The 19,453-nt window shown below is 39.4% G+C and overlaps 1 protein-coding gene and 1 long non-coding RNA gene across 2 annotated transcripts in view; one reads left to right on the top strand and one right to left on the bottom strand.

Annotated features, from left to right (window-relative positions):
• Positions 1-2,557: 2,557 nt before the first annotated feature.
• Positions 2,558-4,622, top strand: LOC306916761. Its single transcript, XR_013789022.1, has 2 exons — positions 2,558-3,311; positions 3,614-4,622. It is a non-coding gene; the product is annotated as an uncharacterized lncRNA (long non-coding RNA).
• Positions 4,623-9,887: 5,265 nt separating this feature from the next.
• slc6a8 (solute carrier family 6 member 8) overlaps positions 9,888-19,453 on the bottom strand; it is a gene marked incomplete at its 3' end in the record, with an annotated part of 59,300 nt that continues 49,734 nt past the window's right edge. The window contains exons 8-13 of the mRNA XM_079494766.1: positions 12,369-12,481; positions 12,085-12,228; positions 11,585-11,687; positions 11,287-11,387; positions 10,617-10,787; positions 9,888-10,025 (exon numbers count right to left, since the gene is read on the bottom strand). Coding sequence (XP_079350892.1) covers positions 9,888-10,025; positions 10,617-10,787; positions 11,287-11,387; positions 11,585-11,687; positions 12,085-12,228; positions 12,369-12,481 — 770 coding nt within the window. The remainder of the gene's footprint in view (positions 10,026-10,616; positions 10,788-11,286; positions 11,388-11,584; positions 11,688-12,084; positions 12,229-12,368; positions 12,482-19,453) is intronic.

Raw genomic sequence — 19,453 nt, 5'->3', positions numbered from 1 at the left:
TGCTTTGTCTTGAGTAATTCTTTGCTAGAATTAAACATGCCCACATAATTTCTCTCGTCTTTTTTGTCAAACCATGAAAAACGACAATACTATAGTATGATGTTGAAAACCATGAAAGATGACATAGGCCTACTAATGTAATTTTCATGATTTTCATCTTAAAACCATAAGTAACGACATATGTTTTTCATGGTTTTCATTTTTCGTCATGGTTTCGTCAAATGTATAGTCCATGAATTTTGACGTATGTCGTTTTTCATGGTTTTCGACGATTAAAGGAGAATTCCATGCTAGAAGGCTTTCTTACCTTTCTTTGTAGTCGTTACGTCCCCACCAAAGAGGTCCAGGTGTTTTTTTGTGCAAAAACTCCTTATTGGCTATTTCCCCTACCATAAGCCCTCAATGAATAGGCCTATCTCACAGCCCGCTTTCCACGCCCACTTCCGGTAAATAGTGGTGTCATTTAACATTAGCATTTACACGTTTTTTTTCTCTGGAGAATCTAAGTACATTTTCTAATGTAAAAATGTGACAGACCAATATTATTATGAAGCAAACAAGATGGTAAATCATCTCGAACAGATTGAACAAACCTTACCTTGGGAAAACAAAAGTTGTAGACTTCTTAAATTACCTCTGTTAACATGTAGCGTCTATGGAGTGACGTCACGCTATCACCACTAACCCCGAAAGGGGGCGTATTAAGGGGGCGGGGAAATTCTGTGAGATAGGCTTATTGCATTGAATTGAATGGGGCTATGGGGTGTTGTGCTAATTCGCTTATTTCCATCGAAATAAGTAGTAAAGTGTGCCGCTTGGGATATTATTTACATTATGAAGAGAGGATATATACGAAAAAAATTTGAGCGATGGAAATAAGCGAATTAGCACAACACCCCATAGCCCCATTCGATTCCCATTCAATTCAATGCAATTCATTGAGGGCTTATGGTAGGGGAAATAGCCAATAAGGAGCTTTTGCACAAAATAACACCTGGACCTCTTTGGTGGGGACGTAACAACTACAAATAAAGAAAGCCTTCTAGTATGGAATTCTCCTTTAAGAAACTACATGATGACATACTATACAGTATATTACTAATGATTACCCTGTAGATCAAATTAGGTTGTCTGTACTAGCATTCATTTTCTCACCAATTCTCTGTTGAAGCCATTTGACTTGTCATAATCAAAAGGGACACACTGTTGGTGCTGGGACCTGTGGCCTCCAGATTCCCAGGCAGGCCCTTTTCCCAGTGAGCCACTGTGCTTGCTCTGTGCAAAAAGCCAAATGGATAATAACAGAAAAGCCAGAGGCTCTGTCCATTGTGAATCATAAACATTCAAACGTCTAGATAAGCAACAGCACAACAAACAGACAAATCTCCTGTTATATATATTTTTAAATTTGTTGTATCAATGTTACTCAAAGGCAAAGGGATAAATAACCCATTGATGTGCGATGCGGGTGAGGCAGTGTCCTCCCTGTGGTTTCCAGACAATAAAGTGGGGGGTTTATAGTAAAAACCTAGATGGCCAGTATTAGAGCAAGAAGAAACGGGGGGCAGGGTAACACTAACAGAGAGGAGGCGGTGGGGCCAACTGAAGTCTTAAAGGAGAATTTTAGACTAGAAGGCTTTCTTACCTTACATCCCCACCAAAGACGTCCAGGTGTTATTTCCCCTACCATAAGCCCTCAATGGGGGTTTGGTTTTTGTGCTAATTCGCTTATTTCCATCGAAGTAAGTAGTAAAGTGTGCTGCTTTATTTACATTATGAAGAGAGGATATATTAAAAAAAAGATTTTTGAGCGATGGAAATAAGCGAATTAGCACAAAAACCCAATTCAATTCATTGAGGGCTTATGGTAGGTAGGGGAAATAGCCAATAATGTGCTTTATTTTGCACAAAATAACACATGGACCTCTTTCGTGGGGACGTAACAACTACAAATAAAGGTAAGAAAGCCTTCTAGTCTGAAATTCTCCTTTAAGCCCTAACCACACCAGAGGGTCATGCAACTACTTGGAAGTTGGAACCATTATTCCCAATGGCAGTTGCAAGGATCGAGTTGCATTGGTGTGGTTTGTTTTGTTGCGAGTAGTTGCAAGGAGTTGCAGCTGGTGTGGTTTGGGCCTTAGAGCAAGAACAGAGCCATAGAGTAGGACAGTAAGATGAATTATAAAAAAGTGTGAATGGAGTTTCTAGGTGAAAGTGATTTGTGCCAAAATCTGCCATGATTGACCCCCATTATAACTTTCTCAAATTTGAAAGCACTATATTTCTATATGAAATATTTCAAAGATTCATTTTCAGCCAAACATGTCTGAAACATGTAAAGTTTGAATGGGTGTCTAGATGATGAAAATCACTTTTTTCATTATGTTTATCACATTTGTTAAATCACATTTGTTAAAAAAAAACATGAACTATAGTATTACTTTTTCATGATTTTCATCTTTTTTAAATGGAGGAAACTGAAAAAGGGGATATTTTTGTACCACCTTTACAAACATATTCTCAAATAAAACAACACATTCAAACCGTCGTCTTGTCATGAACTTAGTTTTATTGCCATTGGTTTTAGTTGGTGTTGTGAGCACAGTGGTATACCCGACAAACAGACAGGAGTCAAAGGGCAAGGGAACACTGGTGATGTCATCGGGGCATGAAACTAACTCCTTTAAGCTGAATTCATTTTCATACTCCATCGCACATCACAAGAACTGATCAACAGTTCACTGTCGCACAACAGAGTATACATTTGGTATCATAGCCCCCACAAGACGGTATATTCGAACAATCTTCATTCTCCAGCGAGAAGACGAGGTGTTTAGCAGTGTATAGAGAGACCCAAGCAATTCGCCAGCAGCTGTCTGGTGAAGTCGTTAGTTTCAAGCCCCAGAGGTCATTAATAGCATTAATACAGTCAATAATTAACATAGTTAACTCCTAATCAATAAGCTAATCTAGCGATATGAATGGAAGACTGGTAATTTACAGGAAGTCACACTGACACCACTTACACAAGGGCAACGAACAAGACACTGGGGTTGATGCGAGGTACGACCAGAACGGGGACACAGACTGGGCTAAACTTTCTTCCACAAGAGTGGAGAGGAGAGTGTGATCTTATAAGTTAAAAGCCTCGAGTCTGTTGTCCGAAGCCTCAAGACAATTCCCTACAAGGACAGAACAACTGATTTTAAACCTCTTTGAGCTTTAACAGGCTCCAGTGGTACATGCAGGGCAGGTTTCCCAAATCCAATTTAGGCACCAGATGAACTTGCGTTTGGCAGTGTGGCCTGGCGGTTTAAACCAAAACATCTCTGGTCAGTTGTTGTGAGTCGCTCTGAAGTGTCAGTAACAAAGTGAAATGTACATTAGTCCTGTTATAAGGTCAACCAGTAAATCTTTAGCATCCAAGGAGAGTTGGCTGCATTGCATACTGTATTCTGTGGTGAGGTTCCTGGATAACATATTATAAATTATATATAGTATAGTATCTGATGCTGACATGAAGACACTGAGCAGCGACAAGTTGATTTGGGGAAACCAGAGAACCTATGGCAGCAAATTAGATGTTCTGTACCTGTCGGAATACAGCCTATAGGAGTCAGAGTTGATAAGACAGTATCCTTAATCCTTCTCAACCATCAGTGTGCATATGGAGAGAGAGACAGACAGACAGACAGACAGACAGACAGACAGACAGACAGACAGACAGACAGACAGACAGAGACAGAAGGAGTACAGCGGTAGAAATAATTCAGGAATATTAAGGTTGATACGTAAACCTTTGTTGTCCATCCCTCCTACTGAGTATTAGGCTCTCTCTCTCACGCACACGCACACACACACACACACACACACACACACACACACACACAAACACACTGAGTACTGTAATATGAACAGCTTTACAGGACTGTCAAGTTTACAGATGACAGATAGGCATGAGCAGTTTTACAGTACTGTGAAGTTTACAGTTGTTTTTTTTTACAGTACCGTGAAGTTTACAGTTGACAGTGGCATGAGTAGTTTTGTGGTAGGGATAGGACGTTAAGCATCATTCATTAATCGCGGTAAACACTCACAATAACCGTAAATATTGCGGAGATTTAAATGCATCGTGACATGATCCATCATGCCCTGGACCTGAGTTGGCTGTACTTTTTCCATATCGTCCCATCCATATTTTAAGGTAACATTTACAGCTGACACTAAGTGTTTTTACAGAACTGTAAAGTTAGCGTCATGAGCGGTCTTACAGTCCTGTAAACTTTACATCTTCTCAGTTCAGCAGCCTTTCGCTTGGAGCAAAGATACTGTCCACAAAACCGTTTTGGCAGAGAGACATGAGGGACACCAAACAGAATGAATTTTGGTAAAATACATTTCAAGTTAAAATTTTAAATGACTTACAAGTTGTTTAATTTTTTTCACTTTTTTGCCCCTCCCAGGCTAGTCAATGATTGGACGTACACAAGAAAAAAGAAAAAGAAAAAAAGAAAAAAGCCCACAAAAGATATATACACATATTCAAATAAAAAATACTGGCTTGTAAGATGTGTCAGTAAATGTCCAGCTCTTTGTCTACACACACACCTCAGTGACACTTTTTCAAAAAAATAATAATAATAATATTGGGATTAGCCTTAATCTCACTATTAACAATGGCTAAGTATTCGACTATATGGACAGTATTTTGTTTTGAAGGAAGATACACATTAAAGGAGGTTTTCACTTTTTCATCCCCCCAGATTATAGATTCTACTAAATGTGTCTTCAATGCCAGTACAGCAACCCAGTCGCCAGAGAGAAACTTTTAAGTGTTGCCATGTCTGCTTATTTTAAGAAATTATATATTTGGTTGTAAATATATTAATAGGAAATTTGCTTGTATTGGAAGTTGCACGTTGCGGTCAGGTACAATGACAAACCCCAAAGGAGTGGGGACTAAATAATTAAATCAGACTGCTAGGCACAGTTAGGTACAGTTAAATAATCCGTTCTTAGTTACAGTATAATCGACTTGGAAATTGGACATACTTGAATTGGAAATATAGGATTGATTCAACATGGTCTGCGAGTGCAAACATATTTGTTCTTCCTTTAAAAAAATACATTCAATTTATTTTATGATTTTCAGAAACGTACAGAGCTGAGGTTATCCCTGGCGACATTGAGGCTGTCAGTGGTGGAAAGTAACTAAGTACATTTACTTAAGTACAATTTTGAGGTATTTGTACTTTACTTGAATATTTCCAATTCCCAATAGTTTTACTTCTACTCCACTACATAACAGATGCAAATATTGTACTTTTACTCCACTACATTTTAAAACTTTAGTTAATAGATACTTGTATTTTGATTATTATAACAAAACATACATTAACTGATACGTGTATCGTACTTGTACTATTGATACTTGTACTTAAGTAAAACATTTGAGTACTTTTTCCACCACTGGAGGCTGTGCATAGTGCTCAGGGGGAGGTGTTTAGATTGCATTGGACTGCATTGTGTTGACAAGGTGGTGTACTGGTGTTTAGGTGGAGTTGTGTTAGGCCTAGTTCACACCTACACAACAAATGTTCGGTCCGTGTGTGATGCCTGATTGCTTTTTGATTGCTGCTCCAATTCATTTTCAATGGGAGTCACATGGTTTGACCAAACATTTTTGTTTGATGAGGGGGGAGCAATCAGCAATCAGCCATCAAACACAAATGTTTGATCAAACCATGTGACTCCCATTGGAAAAGCATTGTGGTGGCCCAAAAAAACAAAAAAATGACCAAACATTGCTTGATTGGTGTTTGGTACGTGTGAATGAAGCCTTAGGCTGAGCTCACACCTTTCATGCAATTCTCGTGCTCGTTGGATGCTCGTTGGATGCATGTTGTGTTGTGTCATGGCCGCCCAATGTATTTCCAATGGAGGTCACATGGTTTGACACAACATTGTGTTGTGTGAGGGGGAGGGGCGCAGTCGAAACGCCCCTCCCCCTCACACAACACAATGTTGTGTCAAACCATGTGACCTCCATTGGAAATGCATTGGGCGGCCATGACACAACACAGCATTGATCCAACGAGCACAGAGAATTGCATTAACCGTGTGAGTGCACCCAGGTGTTTGTAGCCAGACACAAAACCGTCCTCACCAACATCGGGGAGAGGAGGAGGAGTGTACGTATGTTGCATTAAAACACGGGTGTCAAATCACCTCAGCAATGGCAGTTCATCAGCCAGCAGACATCTGGCTTGTTCTATCCATTTTCAATCTCAAACATTTTCTGCACTGTGTCACGGCGTGTGTTCAAAAAGTGGAAGAACTGCTGGTATTGGCTGGTGGTCGCCACAAAATGAACTCGGTTGAAAGCAGAGTAGCAGACATCAAATATTTGGACAAAATGCTGACATATTTAAGCTAACCACTTCGTCTAACTACCGTACACATATCTAAAATATTATCAGCATTATAAACGGGATGCCAGGCTTAATGTGGTTACAAAGCGTCTCAGATAAAAAATACAAATATTTGTTTATACTTCCTTTATGAACAGAAGATTGCAGGCTATGAAGGTGGTTGTTTTATTTTGGATAAATCATAACATGAATGTGATATTCTAAGCCTTGGGAGGTCTGAGGGGGGAAATACTGTACGTTCTGCTAAAAACACACAGAGAAAAAGCTAAACAATTTAAAATTCATCTAAAGCTAAAACTCTTCAAACACTTGAGCACTTGATCATAAAAAAAGAAGAAAAAAAAAGTTTCCCTTTCAGAGTGAGCGTTAAACTCAATTTATATTCCGCCGTGACGCACCGGCCGCGTGGTTAACGCGTCGCCATCACACAACGGAATATAAATCCAGGCATTACTGCATCGCAGCAATATGGTCTTTCTGATCACTCATGTAATACTAGCTTCACGTTGCAAAGAAAAAAAAGACCTATTCACACCAGTGACTGTGATTTATATTAGAATCTGAATTCCTTTTATGTTTACAAAGGTTTTTCTGTGCAAAGATGCAAATTGATTCTAAAGGATAATCTTAAAAACAGATTATCCTTTAGAATCAATTCAAAACTACTAAATTTGAAGCCAGTTGGATTTTGAATTCTCATCATCACTGGTGTTAGAAGCATGTAAAATATATATATATTCAGGAAGTGTGTTTTTGTGCTAGCCATACAGGCACAATGCTGATGTTACTGAGAAATGTAAGAGCAAATTAAATATAGATTATGGTAATAATAACCGAGGCAACTGTACCGGATTTAGTTTTGGACAGCTGTGCTGCGCGTGTCGTTAGCTAAACATGAGCGATCAGTCAGAAATCATCATCGTCATCACAATTACATACTGCATCAAATATATAACACAAAATATATATTATTCAATATATATTTTTCATACTGTATGTTTAAGCAAAATAAAAACCTTAACAAAATAAATCTCTGATTCATTTTACAATATGTAAAACAAAACCAAAAATTGATATTCCCAACACATTTCTTAAAAAGTGCTAGTGATATTATTTTACAATGTGCAAATGTTTTTTTTATTTGTTTTAGACAGTATATCTTACATTCTAATTGTTCTATCTTCCCAATGAGTGGTTGATGTTTTTAGTGGTTGCTTAGAGACAGAGTTCTAGACATGCCCCCTACTGAGGGGAGGGGTTAGATGTTAGACACGCCCCCTGCAAACTTCTGGGAGGAGTGGTTTGTTTAAAGCTGTGGGTTTGGCTATCAGCTGTTGGTTCACTGGGGTTAAGACAAATACACAAGGCATGGTTTGGCATCAATTTGTGAGCCCTCCCTTCCCTTTCTATCTTTCCTTCTCTCCTTCCTTCCCTCTCTGCTTCCTTCTTTCCTTTCCGTCTTTTTCCCTTTGCTTCCTAATTCCTTCCTTTTGTTCCGTTCTCCCTCTGTCGTTGTTTCTAATAATATATAACTCGGCTCTAACGAATAATAACACATTTTTATGTATAACACAGTCTGTCCTAGTTGACCCAAACCACACTTCTAACTCATGATGATGGCATCACCATCCTATGCTTACTGAAGATCGCCGTGGTAATTAACGACCGGTTCATTAGTCCTACTGTGTCTGTAGCTGTGTATGCGATGGCCATGTGTGTGTGTGTGTGTGTGTGTGTGTGTGTGTGTGTGTGTGTGTGTGTGTGTGTGTGTGTGTGTGTGTGTGTGTGTGTGTGTGTGTGTGCGTACAGAGGACTGATCTAGGCAGTTTACTGGTTCATATGGCAGCCATGGAGCCCTGCGCTGGGTTCGAGGGTCAGAGCTTGAACCCTGCAGGGTTGAAATCTACATCCTTTTGGCACTTGATTCATTATTTGCACATTGAGTGACGACGTCTCATCTTATGTGATACTGTCCACTAAAACAGAATTACCATTACCTTCAAAGTAGCCTTTTAAAAATACAGGGAACCGATACATGTTCACTGTGTGAATCAACGGCTGGTTTCACATCTCAAGACTGATCCTAGGTCAGCCAGTGATCAAGGCTCAAGGCTATAAGACAGCTGAAACCGGGGGGTCAGTTTTAGGTGCTTCAAATAGGATAATAAATATTCAAGTCTTTCAAGACAAATAGACTTTCTAAAAGTATTAAACTGTCAAAGTTGACTCAATGGCAGGACTTTGGTCATATTTATAAAGGGAGATTAAGTTTCAAAGATTTAGATGTTCTTTTGTGGTGTCTATTTGTTTGGTGAAACAAACTTCCAACATTCAGGGTGTCTCGTTTTAAAGTGCTTAGATTATAGTTTGGGGACGTTGACATTTTAAGAGGCCGATTCAACTCAGTTCTTTCTAAAAAATGATTTCCAGCTTTACGTTCAGGTTCTGATAGTGGCAGCATTGAGTGTGGTCATAGATGAGAGGTTTAAAACGTCAGTCTGCTTGTTTAGAACTCTGTCTTATAAGCCCCATTTCTACTTTGTCGCGTGTCGAAAATAACAGACCTATAAGCTCACACGTTGTGAACTCGTACAGTAGGTCGGCTGTTTTCAGCACACAACACCGAAGCATAAACAAGGCTTTACATGGACCTTTACACATGCACGGATGATGAAACTTTACAGATGTGTACAAAAGGAGACGCAAGACTAAAGTGAGCTATTTAGGTTTTGAATGGCACAGCATTGCAGTGCTTGTTGTTACTGTACAAGGTGATGTGGTCATCACTGATGGAGGTTCTCATGGTGATGTATAGCTGAACGTGTAATGGCCACAGATACTAATGGACAAAAGCCAAAAGTGTGTGTGTATGTGTGTGTGTGTGTGTGTGTGTGTGTGTGTGTGTGTGTGTGTGTGTGTGTGTGTGTGTGTGTGTGTGTGTGTGTGTGTGTGTGTGTGTGTGTGTGTGTGTGTGTGTGTGTGTACATGAGTGTGCAAGTATGCGTGCCCCCATTCCAAGACAACATGGCATTGCTGCCTGCCCCAGCCCATTGGGACGTGTTAAACCCGAGACGGCATCTGTGACATTTAATTATTGCTATATAGCAAAAATAAATTATTTGAATAAAAAAAAAAGATTTTCAGAACATTTTAGGTAGTTTGAAATGGGTAAACAGTTTAAATTAAAAAAAAGAAACATTCAATATAAAATCAGCCAAATGTGTTACCAGTTTGAAGAACCCTTTTTCCCCCCCCAATAAAATGGCTTATCTTTGGAAGCGTTGGCTTGTGTCGTTGCGTTGATCCAACGATAAAACCGGGGAATATAATTATCTCCATTTCAAATCCGTATGATCCGTGCCGACAGGGGTCGGACTGAAGGTCGTCTTTGGGGGGGGGGGGGGGAGGGGGGGGGGGGGGGGGACAGACGACGAAGAGCTGTGATTGGTGGAAGGCCTACATGACGCTCTCAAAGATGATGACCTTGTCGTCGGAGCCCGGGGACAGGGATGGCAGTGACTTCATGTTGGTGTCAGGGGACATGTACTCCAGATGGTGATGACCCCACACAGGCGTGGTCAGATAAGTCCAACGCTAAAAACAACAAAATGCATTATCATTAGGAGTAATAATGACAAAACAGTAGATGATAACAATATTGTGAGCTTTTAGATCGGCTATTTTCAAATGGGCGAAATCGGTTGAAGTTTTGTATTAGAAATCTACAAAGTAACTAGTAAATGAACATGCGAACAAGAAGGCACTGGAGCAGCTCAGACGATTTAGGCCCTTGGTTTATTATAACATAGGGTGCAAATAAAAAGTGACAACGTTTCGATGTGTAAGTTACATCTTCGTCATTACCTGACGAAGATGTAACTTACACATCGAAACGTTGTCCAGTGCCTTCTTGTTCGCATGTTATCTGTCCTGCTTCTGAAATGCACCAGACTGGCCTGCTATAGGCTAGAGATGCGGTTGGAACTTCCTTCTAACTAGTAAATGACATTTTCAAATAAATGTAGTGTTAAAGTACAATATTTGGAATATTTAGTGGAGTAGAACTAAATTAAAATAAATGAATCAAATAATCAAATCAAATAATCAAAATTGTACTTAAGTACAGTACTTAAGTAAATCTACTTTCCACCACTACACTGATAGTTTGTAATATAATGTATTAACCTCCTTGAGGGTTCCTTTGGCGCTGACAAGCTTATAGAGAATGCTGACAGGAATGCACAGCATGGAGGACAGGGCCATGCACCAGCCGATCACCTCGCCCCACCATGGATACACATAGGAGTTGTTGTAGGTCAGAGGCTTGTAGTTGAACAGATGGAAGAAGAAGATAGCCTGCAGAGAGAGAGAGAGAGAGAGATGGTTATCTGGGGGCATATCTACAATTTAGCCATTTAGCAGACAGACACTCTTATCCAGAGCGACGTATAATCAGTGTTAATTTTGACAGCAAATTCAGATTGAGTCTTAATCTTAGTCTTACTAATATCTAAATAACAAAATCTTAGTCGTTTAGTATTTTAGTCTTAGTCTTAGTCAACAAAATGAACACTGCAAAAAATATGCAAGATAAACACATGCAGGGAGACCGTGTAGTGCCTCAGTGAACTAGGAAATCCGTAAAAACAAAGAACCTGGCATCAGTTTAAACACTACAATACTATAAAACAATATATATCCGTACATTGAAACTATAACATACCGTACCAATCAATTGGATTTAATCTTTGACCATACAAAAATATATTACAATGCTGTCATGCAGTACAGTATGTACAATTCTTTAATGAACAATTTAACCAGCCATTTTGTATCGTTATAAACCTCATCTTACCATACAGACACAGGGAGTAATGTAAGACCAACACCATTTCATCCATGGATACGGTCTGTAGCCAATCATACGAGCCACGTCATCCATGAAGCGATCAGCTCCTATTACACAGAACACACACACACACACACGCACACACACACACACAGTCAAAACACAATACATCATGCACAATGTGTGTGTGTGTGTGTGTGTGTGTGTGTGTGTGTGTGTGTGTGTGTGTGTGTGTGTGTGTGTGTGTGTGTGTGTGTGTGTGTGTGTGTGTGTGCGTGTGTGTGTGTGTGTGTGTGTGTCTCACCATAAACCCAGGCCACCACCACACACTCCCAGAAAGCTTGCCAAAGTAGAGTCATTCCACTGGCGGAGTAGTAGTCAAACAGCTGGAAAACATACATTCCACCCTACACATACACATACACATACACATACACATACACATACACATACACATACACATACACATACACGCGTTAGAGCCCTGTGCCGTCACAAATTAATACACAGCCTAGATGGTCTATATAGTTTATACATTATTATTTACATATTGTACGTTTTTGTCATGTCTTTTTAAAAGTCAGTTATACAATGAATGAACGAATCAATACACCAAACCACCGACCAGAATAATGAACCAATCAACGGATCAAAACATGAACCAACCGAATCATGATTCATGAACTAATCAAAATGTAAACCGTTCAAAGCCTGTAAATAAAAACACAACCCGGTGAACAAAACGAACCAATTGACCAATCATACCAATCAAAACATGAACTAATCATGCATCAGCCGACTGACCTGTGTGATCATGGAGAGGTCGATGATGAAGCACAGTATGCAGCAGATCGCCACGGCGATCTGGTGGCGGTAACGCTGGTATTTTTTCGACGTCTCCGGAAACAGATCCAGAATGCCCGTCACAAACCCCTCCACGCCCACGAACTGGAGAGGCAAAGAGTGAGTGAGAAAGAGGTGGCTCTGGGGTTGCTTGCGTGTGTGCGCTTGTGCGCTTGTGCGTGCGTGCATGCGTGCGTGCGTGCGTGCGTGCGTGCGTGCGTGCGTGCGTGCGTGCGTGCGCGTACCTGGCTGTCCAATCCCAGCAGTAGCAGCATGAAGAAGAACAATGCAGCCCAGAGAGGAGCCACCGGCATCAAACTCACCGCTTTGGGGTATGCTATGAACGCCAGGCCTGGACCTGAGACACACACACACACACACACACACACACACACACACACACACACACACACACACACACACACACACACACACATGCACACACAGAGTGAGATACAGACACATCATTCATCTGGAGCTGGATTCATGGGCTATGCTTTCCCAGAGAGACAGACAGACAGACAGACAGACAGACAGACAGACAGACAGACAGACAGACAGACAGACAGACAGACAGACAGACAGACAGACAGACAGACAGACAGACAGACAGACAGACAGACAGACAGACATGGTACGCACAGTTTTTAAATACGCACTCACTCACGCACACACACACACAAATACGCACGCACACACACACATGCACGCACGCACGCACGCACGCACGCACGCATGCTCACACGCACGCACGCACGCACACACGCACGCACGCACGCACGCACGCACGCACGCACGCACAAACACTCACTCACACACACACACACACGCTCGCACACACACACACACACACACACACACACACACGCACACACAACAAATACACACAGCAGTAGGTTAGGGGAGGAAGAAAACTTAAGTAGACAGATACAAAGACGAAGGTAAGATAAAGACGTACAGGATGAGAAAAACAGGCAGAAAGAGAGACAATTTAGAGACAGAGAGAGAGAGACAGAGACAGAGAGAGAGACAGAGAGAGAGAGAGAGAGAGAGACAGAGACAGAGACAGAGACAGAGACAGAGACAGAGACAGAGACAGAGAGAGAGAGAGAGAGAGAGAGAAGAGAGAGAGATGGAGAGGGAGAAAGACAGTGATATGGAGAGGGAGAAAAGAGAGAGGGAGTGAGAGAGAGATTTGTGATGTGTGTGTGACACGTATATCTATTCTACGTCCGAGCATAGACATGGTAACGCCCCGCCTGCCTCTGATTGGCCTACCGACACTACAGAACACCGCTGGTCTCACCAGACTGTCCTCCGTCCGAGGTGGGAAATAGTACAAGAGAATGACAGCTTGGCACGCGCAACAGTAACTTGTAACTTTTATTTTTGTAGAAGAGGCAAACTAATATTGTTTATGCCGTTTGCTTTGATTGAATGATTGATTGATTGAACACGTATTTGTATGATTTGATTTGGGTGTGTTCTAAATTAAAGTGTTAGTGTTGATTATCGTGTATTAATCTAATTATAGTAAACTAATACCATTATACTAAACAAGATAAAGATCAAGGGAAAAGAGACCTTTTTACAGTACAATAATGTTTCACGTTTACACTGTACACATGTAAAATAAACAGCATAAACAATATATTAGTTTGCCTCTTCTACAAAACATAAAAGTTACTGTTGCGCGTGCCAAGCTGTCATTCTCTTGTATTATATCGTACTTGTATTATTTATTTATTTCCCACCACGGAGTAACCTCACGGCAGACTATTCAGCATATTAGCTATCCACCTCGGAGGAAAGGCCGGCAGTGTTGGTAGGCCAATCAGAGGCAGACGGGGTGTTACCATGTCTATGCTCGGACGTAGAATAGATATACGTGTGTGTGACTGAGGTGTAGTAGTGAGGTGTGTTGAAATGTATGTCATCTGTTCTCCTCTGATCCTCTGTCCTCAACTCTACGTCATCAAAGGTTTAGGTTTCATATCAACAATAACTCTTCCGTAATGTTACTGAATGATAAACCATGACGAATGATAAAAATTCTGTAGCACAAAGTACATGTAGTGGATATGGGAACGACTACTTGCATATTATTTGTCGATTATGTTTTCAGTTTATCAGAGTTCTCCATTCATGAAGTTTATATGAGTACACTGAGTTTGAGTCGTCGGTGTGTGTAGTTTACTTGAGTACTGTGTTTGTTTATGAGTAGTTTATAGTCAAGCAGCCATGTTATTTGGTGGAAATGTAAAAGTGCTTTTTTGGTGACAAACTAATTATGATGGCAATGAAAATGTATTCAGTATATTAATTTCACTATCATTTTGAAAAGAATATCACACAAATATTTATGTTACCATTTGAAAGTGATTTTAAGATATGTGACCTTGAATGAAACAGATTTGCAATGAAATCCCGCCCTTGTGTCATTAGTGACTTTAGTTCAGCATTTATTTTGTTGAAAGGTTTCTTTTTGTTTGTTTGTTTTGTTAAACATGCTCTATTCCCAATCTGAGTGTCTTTCCGTGTAGGCCTACAGTACTGTGAGTGTACTGTACTGTATCGTGTTTGTGTGTCCACTACACACATGCAGTACTGTGAGTGTGCTTCTAGGATGTATCGTGTTTGTGTGTCCACTACACACATGCAGTACTGTGAGTGTGCTTCTAGGATGTATCGTGTTTGTGTGTCCACTACACACAGTACTGTGAGTGTGCTTCTAGGATGTATCGTGTTTGTGTGTCCACTACACACAGTACTGTGAGTGTGCTTCTAGGATGTATCGTGTTTGTGTGTCCACTACACAGTAATGTGTGGACGTTTCCTGTATCAAGTTTTAGACGACCTTTCCATCAATAGCAGGCATTTCATCAAACTTAACCCAGTCAGAATTAATTAACCATCCCTATTTGGGGCAAATTTGTCACAATACATCAAAATTTGTCAAGATTTGTCAAAATTCGTCAAACATTTTCAAAATTTGTCAAAAAGTGTTTCACTTAAAAAAATGAATAGCAAAAAATAGCAGATCTACAATATTGCAATGATTGTAGATTGGCTATTTTCACTATTTGTCTGTAAGTACACAGGGCTTAAAAGACCACCCATTTTCAATATAATCTTCATATAACTGGTCCTCAGTAATGCTCATTATAAGAGTGTTTACTCACTCTGTGACTCATCGGTGGGCTGTGGACAGTTCAAAAACCTGTGTCTACCAGAGACATTATTGGTAGGTCATCTCAAACAAGATTTCAAACCTTTTTTATTATTATTATTATTAATGCAAGAACAATGGCTTCTATTTCAGCATGCTAACATTGCCTGATGGAAAAAGCTGTCGCTTGGAATTCGCTTGGAATCCCCATCAATGATGTCATTGGTATAGGCAGGTTTCTGAACTGTCCACAGCCCTCCTCTGAGACAGAGTGAGTAAAGGGTGCCATGTTATAATTTGCATTAGTGAGGACCAATTATATGAAGATAAGGTGAAAATGGTAAAGGGTTCCTTTATTTTTCAGCGTTTTATATTTTTTTTGTACAAATTGAACCCTGTACAATGGTGTCACTTGCTACAAAATATACAGAATTTTGGTCCAACAATACATCATACTCAGTGATTTTCTACTAATCTATTAATAAAGAAAATGTGAATAGTAGGAGTTTGCTATTCCTTTTTTCACCAAAATTCTGTGTCAATGTTTCAGGCAAGTAGGCCAAGCCTACTGCTCATTCAACACATCGCACATTGCTCTTAAAATTATTCATGTGACATACTAGGCTATATATTTGCATTAATATGAAGGAAAAAAAGTAACAAAAATGTATGCATTTCAAATTATGACTAAACACTTGCAGAGTATATTACAGTAAATAGTGCTGTCACTGCAGGGTCAATGTAGTGTAGGCATCAAATGAACGTTACCATGAAGATGGTGTTTCTGCTTTTGTCTTTATGTGTCACAGTTATCATCTTTAGAATGTCACATCATCACATAGCTCACAACACTCAACACCAAAGTTACTAATACATATCAACAGTATTTTCTCAATATTTGTCAGGAGTGTTCATTTTTTGTTCTTATTATGCTCATTATGATTCTTATATTTTGTTAGTTTCTCTACATTTGTCTGTAAATATGGTAATATATTTTCCATATTTTCTATTCTCTAATATATATATTTTATTCACAACCAAAGGTCAACCCAATTGTAGGCTATGTAAAGTTTATAAATACAACTCAAATCAGTATAAATGTGGTTAAATTACTACTTTAGTTTTTTTCAACCAAGGTTCATGTTTTAGGTTATTAGAGTGGTATTTTTTATTTATTTGCTGCTTTCTTTCGTTTTAGGGATTTTAGCTGTTTTTGACAGGGGGCGGGGGCATTCGAGCATGGGGCTAAATATGTATTTTTTTTTTCGCTATAAGATGTTATAGCGATTTATTTTTTTATTATTTACTATAGTCCCCAAGAAATTACATCTGGCAACAAAAGACGCTGGCAGACAGCGGAAAACGGCCGCGCCTGTCTGTCCAGGTCTGGCAACAGCTTGTAGTTTCCTCCTCCAAGCGGAGGTGGAACCGTGGAAAGCCCTCACTGCACTAAATAAACAACCAACGATCGCATTTATATAAAGTTTCCTGAGCCTCATGTGTCATGGAGAAGTGCACAGCCTGTGAGTATGCACCGTGTCCCAACTTGTTACATGGACATCAGTGACCCATTATGCAGTCTGTGGTGATTGCATACTTATTCTAATGTAGCCTAGGGAACATGAGGTCACCACTTTTGGTGTGACACAGCTCACACATGGCTCTTGTTGTTTACATTCCGTTGACAACACGTGTGCTGACAACAACAAAGAGTGACAAGGATTGGGAGAAGATGCATACTTTATCCTTTAGTAAGGCTTTGGAAGTATGCACTATTTTTGGATTTATTGGGGAAAGGAGGAGATCGACGTCAATGCGAACACTCAGGGACGTGGTGGGCCCATAATTCAGCCTGGGAAGTGGAGTTGCGGAGGCCCTCTAGGCGCGCGGCCAAAGGCTGCGCGCCTATTTTATTAATACAAAAAAAGAAAAACGGCTTTCCCAATGGCCAGCACGTCCCTGCGAACACTGGTAGGCTGCAGTTGTTTTTGCTCAGGTTTTAACCGGTTTTAATGGTCGGTAACGGAAAATAACAAAATAATCTAACAAGTTACTTTTCTCAGAAGGTAATCTTATAACGTAACAGGGTTCTTTTTTTAAGCAGTAAACCTAACAACGTTACTTTAGAAAGTAACGATGCCCAACACTGGTCCTGGCACACTGAAGTTTAATTTCATTAAATCCTCCATAAGGACACACTCTTTCCATTCATTTACAGTGGTTTTCAACGAGGCTGATTGGTCCGTCCGTGCGCACACATGCATGCACATGCACGCAGCGCACGTGCATGTGCTGGGGCGCCACAGTGGCCGTGACCGGCCCTGAGTAGAACCTGTGATCTTTTGTTGCCAGATGTAATTTCTTGGGGTCTAGTAGGACTATAGTAAATAATAAAAAAGAAATCGCTATAACATTTTGTAAAAAACAATAGCCCCATGCTCGAATGCCAAAAACAGTCAAAAACAGCTAAAATCCCTAAAACGAAAGAAAGCAGCAAATTAAATAAAAATTAACACCCATCTTTTACTTTCTCTAATAATAACCTAAAACATGAACCTTGGTTGAAAAAAACTAAAGTTGTCCTTTAATGTCCATAAATACGGTTAATACATTTGATTGTAGAATGCAGTTCCACCAAACACGTTATCTAATACACAAACAAATCTGTAACACTTGTATTACATTGTTGTCACCTTTATATTGTGGTATTATCTGGAGTATTACTAGTGTTGTTGTTACCTTTAGTATTGTAGCATATCATTGTTACCTGTAGTCAGAGATGGGTAGTATTTCAATTAAATGTATTTGTACTTTTAATACACATTTTAATGACTTTTGAGTAGGCTATTATTATTTAAGTGTACCCTGCTGGCCAGAAAATAATCAGATTTAATTTATAACAAAAAATGTTTTTAAAGATTATATTTTGTGAATTTAAAATTACATAGCCTAATATATGTAATTGTATTCCCTAATAAGACATTAACTTTTATCACCAAGTTTAGTATAGGACTAATAGCCTATCAGTGTCTTTGGCTAGCTGCAAGAAAACACACAAATTTTTTCTCCCTCAGTACACAGTGCCGAACTGCGTGTTTTTTTCTTCTTCTTTTTTTTACAGAAAAAACTAATTTACTATTCTCAAACATGGCTCTTCCTTGCTGTCTGGACAGTGGAGACTGCTGCTGTTCGGGGGCGCACTTCTGTATTTAAATTACATACATCAGGCATCATTACTTTTTTATTTGTATTTTGTATTGTGCCCATCTCTATATATTGTTGTTACCTGTAGTATTGTAATATACTGTTGGCTGTAGTATATTGTTATTATCTGTAGGTAGTATTTTGTTGTTACATGTAGTTGAGGTGTAGTATATTGTTGTTGCATGTAGTTACGGTGTAGTATATTGTTATTAAGTATAGTTAATGTGAATATTGTTATTAAGTGTAGTTAATGTGTAGTATATTGTTATTAAGTGTAGTACATTGTTGTTACATAACGTGTAGTATATTGTTGTTATCTGTAGTTAAGGTGTAGTCTATTGTTGTTGTTACCTCTAGTTAAGGGGTAGTATATTGATGTAGGTGTAGTTAAGGTGTAGTACTTTTTATGTATACTTTTTATGTATGTGATGTATTGCCATGCTTTTTGTTCTTGCTTAATGTAAATCGCTCTGGATTAAGAGCGCCTGCTAAATGCCTAAATTGTAAATTGTAGTATATTGTTGTAAGTGTAGTATAGGTGTAGAATATTGTTGTTACCTGTAGTTAAGGTGTAGCATATTGTTGTAGGAGTGTAGTATAGTACAGTCGTATATTGTTACCTGTAGTAGAGGTGTAGCATATTGTTGTAGGACTGTAGTATAGTACAGTCGTATATTGTTACCTAGAGGTGTAGCATATTGTTGTAGGACTGTAGTATAGTACAGTCATATATTGTTACCTGTAGTAGAGGTGTAGCATATTGTTGTAGGACTGTAGTATAGTACAGTCGTATATTGTTACCTGTAGTAGAGGTGTAGCATATTGTTGTAGGACTGTAGTATAGTACAGTAGTCGTATATTGTTACCTGTAGTAGAGGTGTAGCATATTGTTGTAGGACTGTAGTATAGTACAGTCGTATATTGTTACCTGTAGTAGAGGTGTAGCATATTGGTTGC

This window comes from Electrona antarctica (genome assembly GCF_951216825.1).
Source record: "Electrona antarctica genome assembly, chromosome: 2".
Taxonomy (NCBI): domain Eukaryota; kingdom Metazoa; phylum Chordata; class Actinopteri; order Myctophiformes; family Myctophidae; genus Electrona; species Electrona antarctica.
The sequence above is the reverse complement of the archived record's forward strand: the minus strand, read 5'-3'. Positions and strand labels throughout refer to the sequence as shown.